The 9,750-nt window shown below is 31.8% G+C and overlaps 2 protein-coding genes across 2 annotated transcripts; both read left to right on the top strand.

Moving 5' to 3' along the window:
• The first annotated feature begins 275 nt into the window (after positions 1 to 275).
• Positions 276 to 3,397, top strand: LOC124942202 (RNA exonuclease 4). Its single transcript, XM_047482662.1, has 9 exons — positions 276 to 371; positions 454 to 496; positions 577 to 655; positions 1,619 to 1,703; positions 1,858 to 1,966; positions 2,273 to 2,361; positions 2,452 to 2,516; positions 2,606 to 2,684; positions 3,058 to 3,397. The coding sequence occupies exons 1-9, from the start codon at positions 303 to 305 to the stop codon at positions 3,190 to 3,192; spliced, it is 753 nt and encodes a 250-aa protein (XP_047338618.1). The 5' UTR covers positions 276 to 302; the 3' UTR covers positions 3,193 to 3,397.
• Positions 3,398 to 5,992: 2,595 nt separating this feature from the next.
• On the top strand, positions 5,993 to 9,000 carry LOC124943625 (putative pentatricopeptide repeat-containing protein At3g16890, mitochondrial). The gene is given in 16 exon segments (XM_047484106.1): positions 5,993 to 6,023; positions 6,058 to 6,345; positions 6,348 to 6,413; positions 6,416 to 6,460; positions 6,463 to 6,527; positions 6,530 to 6,554; positions 6,557 to 6,621; positions 6,623 to 6,701; positions 6,704 to 6,804; positions 6,807 to 6,983; positions 6,985 to 7,071; positions 7,073 to 7,779; positions 7,781 to 7,814; positions 7,816 to 7,892; positions 7,894 to 7,973; positions 7,976 to 9,000. Coding segments are annotated over 16 exon segments (2,088 nt in total). The 3' UTR covers positions 8,137 to 9,000.
• Positions 9,001 to 9,750: the final 750 nt, after the last annotated feature.

Raw genomic sequence — 9,750 nt, forward strand, 5'->3', positions numbered from 1 at the left:
ATGTTCAAACGACAAAGAATTAAGAAACAACATAATAACTTTAAAATTTTTATTTATTTATTATGATTTTGAGAAAATAGTATATAAAAGACTAAATCTTTCATAATCCTTAATGATAAGAGGATTTGCATATTTTGGTTTCAAATTGCAAAACAAATTGTATATACCTTGTCATTTATAGTCATCCTCATAAAATATTACCAGGGAGATAATATTTGAGACCTGAGAAGAGATGGTTCATTATTACTTATAACTTGAAAAATAGTTACAAACAGGGGAGACAGGGGGTCTGGAGGAATAAGATGGGAAGTGAACTGAAAAACCCTAGTAAGAAGCCTCTGCCAAACCCTAATTGGGCTCAGCTTCGGCAGGTAAATTTCATTCTCTATGATATTCGATTGATCACTCTTTATCTATTGCTTATCTTTGATAGATGTTACTCATGCTCTGCAGAAGCTGAATCATGGAGCCAAGGTTGTCTCCAAGAGCGTGCTAGGTATAAACGATCTTAGTGTTACAAATTTTGCCTTATAATGTTTTCATTTTTTTGGCTGCTAATAGTTCTAAACTTTATAGGAAAGCGAAAGGAGAGAGATACCCTAAAAGAGGATGAACCTCGTCCTAATCCTCTTATTCCCACCTCGTCGGATTTCAGGTATATTCTTCTTTCTTCTATGCTATGGTTTGAGGTTGAGTTGGGTCAAGTCTTTGTCTTTCAATGGGTGAAGTTCCTTTGACCTCTGGAAAATCAGGAACTTTATGTAACGCAAGAATCATTATCCCAAGCTATGGATCTTGTAATCATGCTTAATCATATTTACCTTGACCAAGTATTGCATTCTGATTTATTTCAAATGAACGGAGCAAAGTCATTATCTTCCTTAGTCTGCACACTGGATTTTTTTAGGAAAGACCAAACCTCAATTTAATAAATAAAAGACAAACCCACTGCAAACAAGTAAGCCAAAAGAAAAGATACTCAATGTGCTGAGAATCGAAAGAAAAAATAACAAACTTAAATTATGTGACTGAAAAAAGTTCAAATAAGCCCCCAAGAAAGACAACACCAATTTATTCTCATAGTTTTCCAAATAGTTCTCGAGAATTGTGATTATGTTGGGGCAATAAGTGTTTAGTCAGTATCCATACCCATTCTTTGCACATAAGTCAACTAGTATGATTGTTCTTCCCTTTTCCACCCCATTGATTGGGAAATATTTGTTATAATTGGTGTATGACAGTTTTTCATGCTTCAGAACTATTTCTATCATTCTTGATTAAAAACATTTCCTTTGGTTTGCCTACTGACAACTGTGAATTCCTACTAACAGCCAAACAGAAAATTCACTTGTGAATTGGACTTTCATTTACTTCATATTTTAAGAACGAAGCATAGACTAAGTGAATTGGACTTCGAATGAGTTAAGACACATGATGCTTTACCTGGATGATGATAGTTGGAAAAGATAAAAAACTTAACCAAGTTTATATTAACAAAATCTTTGACAATTACTGTCATTAAATTTTACTATATATATATATATTAGCTACCTTTTAGATGTATTTATTTTTCTTTCAAGTCTAACTTGTCAATTTTAATTGTGGAACTATGATGTAGTGTTACAGATGCTGTAGCCATGGATTGTGAAATGGTTGGTGTTAGTCCTCTGGGTAATAAAAGCGCACTTGGCCGAGTCACAGTGGTATTCTTTACTTTCCCATTTTCTCTGGAGACAAGTTATATATAAATGAAGTCTTAACAGAAAAGGATTTTATATATAGATTGCCTTCAAAGATGTTTAGATGCTCTGTTCATGATGATATTTTATTTTTAACCATACTTAATCTATGTTTCAGGTAAATAAGTGGGGAAACGTTGTCTATGATGAATTTGTTCGGCCACTGGACCAAGTAGTTGATTTTCGAACACATATTAGTGGGATTCGACCTCGAGATTTGAGAAAAGGTCTTCCTCCTAACATTCCTTTTCATGTACAATTGTTCCATGAAAGGACATGACTAGGGAAAATAGATATAGGACTATTAGTATAAGTAATGGAACAAGGACTAACCGAATATTGAGGTTTAGTGGTCAGCTTATAGTATATTTTTATTAATGGGCCAATTTTCTGAGCCATCGACAAACACAACTAAATGTTCCTCCAGTTGGAATCTGATCGGACTCATCCTCAGATGAGAAAACTGGGTGAAAGTATTTACAATTTTAACAATTTTCGGACAGCCTATTAAATATTCCTAATACCATTTGCAGCAAAACAGTTTAATGTTGTTCAGAAGGAAGTGGCTGAGTTGATTATAGGAAAAATCCTAGTTGGACATGCCTTACGCAATGACTTTAAGGTTTGTAGTATTGTTTTTGCGATTACTGTAAAATGCTTGTGTCAATTAAATTGTCTATTTTATTTAAACAAAATGTATCTCTCATTACAGGCATTGTTGTTGAGTCATTCAAAGAAGGATGTGCGAGATACAGCAGAATATCAACCTTTTCTCAAGTATTATTTTTTTTGGTTCTTTTGACTGCATTTAACGAAGGTCATTTTCTACTTGGTAACATAATCTTTTCTATTTAAAAACTAAACAGGGATGGTCGAAGTAGGGCTCTTCGACATCTTGCAGCTGAGTTTCTCGGTGCAGATATCCAAAATGGGGAGCATTGTCCGGTCAGTTTATAACTTTTTGGTGGTTTATTTCCCTTCTCATTTTGCATATTCCCTGCTATCATAGATAATAGAGCCTATTGAAAGTGATAATTTTTCCTTGTTATCTTGATCATGATTTAGGTTATAGTGTTTTTATTTTTACTTTATTTGGTATAAAGATATGATTCAGATTATCGGGTGATTTTTAGCTTCATTTAGTACAAATATTATTTTCTAGATCATTTTGAAAATTTTGACACTTCCCCATCGATATAAGCATGAGATATAAGCATGAATACGTCTTCAATTTATTCGCTTTTTGTGACGAGATTTGACAGATGTTCTCATCTTACAATCTCTTTGGTTAATGAAATATTCATGTTCCTTTATCTAGGTAGAAGATGCCCGAGCAGCCATGTTGCTGTATCAGAATCATAAGAAGGAATGGGAGAAACGAGTGAAAGACATGACCAAGCTCAAACTAAAGCAGAAAAAGAGAAAAAACAAAAAGAAGACCAATAAAGAATAGGCTTTAGTAGTAGTTAAGGGCATCATCACAAAGTATGAAATTTCTGACATGTTTGTTTATTATCAATAGAATTTTGTACATGAATTTTGTTCAACTTATATTGTTGTTAAAATTTTGTATTGTAGTTTGAGGGTGGTTACTACTACTTTCTTTCACTATGATTTATTTCACTTATTAAGAGACTATATAAAGCTTTTTTATTTGAGTTTAATTATAATATTTAAAATAATAGTTTATTATTTAGTTTGAGTTTGTAATTTAGCCTAAATGTCAATATTATATTTTTTTACCTAACAAATAGGAATGAGTAATTGTTAGTCATTTTGAACTCTAAAATTGAGATTTAATTTAAATTGTAAGAATTTATATTTTTCTTACTTACAAAATATTAGTTATAAATTATTATTATTTTATATAAAATTAATTTAATAAATAATATAAAAATTTATACAATTTAAGATTCACTTAAAAACTAGAATTATTAATTATTTTTGAAAATAATAACATTTTAAGTTAAATCTAAGCTTTAAGTGTATTTATATATAAAAAATATATATTTTGAATTTAGTATTTAATTTTTTTTAGTAGAATCATAATTGTGCTAAAATATTATTTTTTAAATTAATTCATTATCCTAAATATGTTCATGTTAATTTGTTATTACTTATTATATCTATTTTTAATTTTTTTTTCTTTCAAATATTAAATATAAAAAGTATTTAAGTCATCTTATCTAATTACATTTTTATAAGATAATATTTTCAAACCATAATTTGATTGCTGTATAAATATTTGGATAAAACATGCTCTATATATCAATTAATTAATATTATAGGCTTTATTATAATTAGGAGAGATTAGATATCCTTGAAGTCAATCTTGGCCTCGTTTTGGTGGAGGGGTTTTGGGATAAAACCTAGTTTTTATCCCAAAATCCAAACATCTTATCAACTATTAAATTAAATAATTTTATTATTTAAATACCAAAACTACCATCTAATTTTATCTTCTCTCTACACTATCATTCTCTCACTTATACCATATCTTCTAAAGTCAAAGAGCAAATTAGTCTTTAAATTTTAAAAACCAGTTTTTTCCTACTTTTTATCAAACAAGAGTTTTTGGATAAAACCCAGATAAAATCCAAAAAACCACTTCCTCAAACAAGGCCAAGATAAATTAAGTAACTAGTCAGATTTTCCGTACATTTTAACAAATTATAAACCATCTCTTTAATCTTTAATCGACTCATTACTCAACTATCTTCTCAATTATCTTTTCCTTATTTATACAATATCGTTCACATATTAACTATCATTATCATACAACTATCTCATTCTACCAACCATGTATTATCTCACGTCGGTCAACCAACAAACTTTCATTCACATATTTAACTATCATATTATCACTAATAATTTCCTCCTTATCGACCTCATCTCATATTTCAATAAATCAACAATCTCATTCATATATTTAATTATTATTATCATACAATATCTCCTTCTTACCGACCTCTGTCATATCACTTCGACTAACCATCATATTCATTGTTCTCAAATCGAACTACCCGTTTAAGCAATTACACCCTAACCATTGCCCATTATATATTAAAGATCTTTTACCAGTTACCGACCGACCAGTTACGACCGACCTCTTGACATCTCACTTTAACCCTACCAACATATCTCATTTTCTTTAAGTGGAACTATCATTTTGTGCATTCTATAACCATATCACAATATATATTAAAAAAAAGTTACACACTTATCAACCTTTTACCATCTTCACTTATTATCTTATTTCGGTTAACCAATATATCCCTTATTCATCAATCGAACTATTATTTCGAACATTTTACACCTCAACTATCTCACCCACTTACCTCGATCAACCAACATATCCCTCTTATTCTCCCATTGAACTTATTTTCGAGCATTATATCCCCTTGATTTATTATGCATTATGAACATTTAATTTTTATATTGATTTATTTTTATAACTTTATATATGAATATATAATTAACAATTCAAATTCAAAGTAAACACTAAACTCATACTTAAAAAATTTATCATTAATTATTGATGTATATATATAATTATTTATTAAAAAAAATTAAATGTAAAAAACATATAAGATTAAAAAATTAAATTAATATAAAATTAAAATAATGATGTTATTAATAATATATGAAGAGGAGTAAAATAATATTTTAACTTAAATAAAAAAATGAGAGAACAAATATATTAATATAATTTAAAAGTGATAAATAATTTAAATAAATAATTATTTTTATTTAAATATATCACAAATTAATTTATATATATGTTTAATATAAATTAATTTGTTTTTATTAAATATATTCTGAATTAATTTTTAAATAATTACCCGTTTAACTCTGGCTGCATTTCAACTAATTAGTTTTAAAATGTGTTTTGGGTTAATATAAAGTTAGGATTTTGGAGTTTCCATACAATAAATATTATTTATATATTGAATGGTTAACCAAAACTCATTTAAAATAAATAAATTATTTATACTTATTTTCTTTTTTAAATAATATATATTATAATTTAAACAAAACATAGTTTAGGCATATGTTTGAGAGGTTTTAGGGACTCCGGCCGGACTGTTAGTTGATAAACTCCGATTGAAGAGATCAGATTTTACGTGCAAGTGACTACGCCGGCGACGGTACGGTATAAATATCCCCTTCGTCTCCACGCTCAAGAAGAATCGATGTCGGAAACCTTTTGAAACATCAGGCTGAGTCTACACATTTATACGACAAGACTGTGAATGGATATGAGACGGTTTTCTACTGCGATTAGCAAGGCTTCGCCTGCAATTCGAATTTCTGTGAGGACGTTCAAATTCAAAGCAAACCCAGGAGAGGCACACCTTGAAGCTCAAATCTTCAACGTCTCTCAGTTTCCACCCACCGGCCAAAGCTTATACTGAGAACAAGCTCAAAGGTAAGTCTAGCTCAAATTTCTCGGTGGACCATGATTATATTTCTCGGATTCTCTCTCGGAAGGATTGGTTTTTACTGTTAAATAATGAACTCAAGGCTGAGAGGATAAACTTGGATCCTCATAGAGTTATCAGCATTTTGCAGAATCAGGAAAATCCTTCACACCCTTTGAAATTTTATTGTGGGTTACGAATGTTAATCCATTGTTGTTGAAGAATCGATCGATTCACATTGTTTTAACCAATGTTCTTATCGAAAGGGTCCTGTTCTATTGTCAGCTGAGCTTATCCAAGATCTAAGAATTCAGGATGTAGGTTAAAAGAAGATTTTCTTTGGGCTTTAATAGGTAGTTGGGGGGAGGACTAGGGTTAGCTCGGTATTGCTCTGATGTTTCGGGCAGATATCTTACCTGGGTATTAATCCAACAACTAGATTATACAATGTAGTCATCGAATGCACTTGTGAAATCCAATTCATTAGATTTAGCTTATTTGAAATTTCAGCATATGCCTGCTGACAAATGCAAACCTGATAGGTTACATACAATATCCTCATTCATGGTACTTGCAAAGCTGGTGTTGTAGATGAATCGCTACGTTTGGTTAAACAAATGGAGGGTTTGGGATATTCACCCAAATGTATTTAACATACACAATTCTTATCGATGGGATTCTGTAATTCGAACGAATAGATGAAGCGTTTGCCATAGTTGAGGAAATAAGAAAAATGAATGTAAATCCAAATGAGGCCACATATAGGTCTCTAGTCAATGGGGCATTTCGTAATTTACCACCTGGAAAGGCGTTTGAATTGTTGTCTGTGGTTCTTGTACAAGCAACCCAAGTTGCCAACGATAGCTTGTGATACTGTTCTTCAATGTCTGTCGAATAATTCCATGGTTAGAGGAGGCTGTTGACTTTTTGAGCGAAGTCATGAAGAAACATCACTTACCCGATAATGCCACATTCAATATGGTAATGACTTGTTTGATTAAAAGTTTGGATCTTGATGAGGTATGCGATATATCGAATGATCTCACAAAGAGAGGCCTGAAATGAAATTTTAATACTTATATTAAACTTATCGAGGGTTTATATAGAAGCGGACGAATCACAGAAGGTAACCTTCACCTAACTCAGATGCTTCAAAATGGGCTTTTAGAGAACGCCGTTTCTTGTAATATGGTAATAGATTGCTTCTGCAAAGTTAAAATGATGGAAAAAGCATCCGAAATTTTTAAAGAGATGCATGAAAGGGGGATATCGCCAAATCTCGTCACTTTCAACTCTCTAATTAACGGTTATTGCAAAGTGGTGAAAATCGACAAAGCCAAGCAAATGTTACATTCCCTACTGGAGAAGGGTTTTCGTCCCGATATTTTCACTTTCACTTCGATAATCGAAGGCCTTTGCCGAATAGGTCAGATCCACGACGCGTTTGATTGTTTTAAGGAAATGGTGGATTGGGACGTCTCCCCTAATGCCATTACGTATAACATATTAATTCGTTCTTTATGTGTAATTGGCGATGTTTATAAATCTGCGAAGCTTTTGAAAAAGATGAGGGCAGATGGAGTTTCTCCGGATGTGTTCTCTTTCAATGCTGTTATCAATGTATTGTAAGATGAATAAGGTTGAAAAGGCTATGGAAGGTTATGGTAACTATGCTTGCGTTAGACCTGACGCCTGACAATTTTACTTACTGTGCTTTTATTAAGTCACTTGTGATTAGGGAGATTGGATGAAGCTAAAAGCTTGTTTGACTCAATGGAAGGTAACGGATGCATACCTGATGGTTATACTTGTAATACGTTGTTAGGGCTTTGGTTCAGGCTTCTCGGTATGAGGAAGCGAGGGATGTATCAAAACGATATGAGAGAAAATCAGAATTACACCTTGAGACATGTAGGGTATGTCATTTTTATGGTAATTTATTGCAATTTGTTCAAGTTTTTCTTCTATCATTTTGATGTCTTCCAAGTGCATATGTATGTTGGCATACGATAAATTCTTATTGGGGAAAATGCATGTTGTTATCTGAACTATCCTCAGGTTTTGATATTGGTTTCGGTTGAAGGCTACTGCATTTCTTATGCCCTGATTTGAGATAAAAATATTCATGTTCATAGAACTTTAAAGTCTGTCTTTTTAATTTTACACAATATTTCATGATGGGTATAAATATATATTAAATTGTTGCTTCCTAATGTGGTCTGTAATTTGCTTAGTTACTTAACTTTGTCTATGCAGATGTGTTGATGGCATAGTCAGAGGAATTACACTCATTAATATCTCAAGCTTTTATTTGCAGATCATCTGTAGAATACCATCAATGAGCCTCCATCTTCGAATTTTGCATCACTGCAGTTGTTCAAACTCCGAAGCAAGTTTTGTACCACAACATATTCATTGTCTCGCAACGTACAAGCTAGTTAGAGCCAACAGAAAGGGAACAATAGCCTCTCTCGTCTCCTCCAGTGCCTGTCTCGATGCCACAGGGGAACGGTTTGTTATCTCACTTCTGCAACAGTGCTCTAAATCCAAGAATTTCTGAGAGGGCTCTTCATTCACTCTACTCTAGCAAAGAATGCATGTTATTCAATCTCCTAATTTTCCAATCACATTATCAACGTCTATGCTAAATGTGGGAAAGTTGATATGAGAGGCCTCACAGAAACCTCCTATCCTGGTCTACTTTATTATCGGGATATGTCCAAGATGGGGAACCTTTGTTGGCAATTGACATCTTCTTCAGATTGAAAACGGATCAATGAATTGTTTTAGCTAGTGTTATACATGCTCGTGCCACTCTTGTGTTCTCTCTACCCGTTTCAACAAGTTTATGCATTGTCGGTAAAACTTGGTTACTCATCTGTTTCCTTTGTTTCCATTCTCTAATTACCATGTATATGAAGTCTGGTCAATCCCAACGACGCTCCTTTATGGTTTTCATCCAAGCTTCTAATGTGTCTAAACACAGCCTCATATAATGCTGTAATAGTAGCCGGGCTGGTGGAAACAAGCTACCCAACAAGGGATTTGAAATTTTCAAACAAATGTGAAAGCAAGGTTTACTTCCTGATTACTTCACTTTTGTTGGACTATTGGCTGCTACTAAAGATTTTCAGTTTGTCGGAACTAATTTGATGCCAAGATGAATGGACATGTTGATCTTTTAAATTATGATGACTTTGTCAATATTTATGATTATGACACATCGATCTTTTAAATTATGATGACATTTGTCAATATTTATGATTATGATTTTTTTCTTCTAATTTTCTTTTTTTAGATAAATGAAAAACTCACAAATGGTAAATGATTAGAAGAATAGTTCAAGATTAGGCAGAATAAATGAAAACAACAGAAAATTCAATAATAATCATATTATAAGTTTGTTTGATTAATACCCCTATTAATCTGAAAATTTATATTTTCAGGCATCTTTCTGCACTCGCTTACAATTTTTATTTTAGAGTTAGGATAAATATATTTAACACATGCTTAAAAACAAAATGATACAAACTAGACACATGTTTATGTTTGGGTTTACTCTAAACATTGGATAAATAAATAATCTGTAA

The sequence above is a fragment of the Impatiens glandulifera genome, chromosome 6 (assembly GCF_907164915.1).
Source record: "Impatiens glandulifera chromosome 6, dImpGla2.1, whole genome shotgun sequence".
Taxonomy (NCBI): Eukaryota; Viridiplantae; Streptophyta; class Magnoliopsida; order Ericales; family Balsaminaceae; genus Impatiens; species Impatiens glandulifera.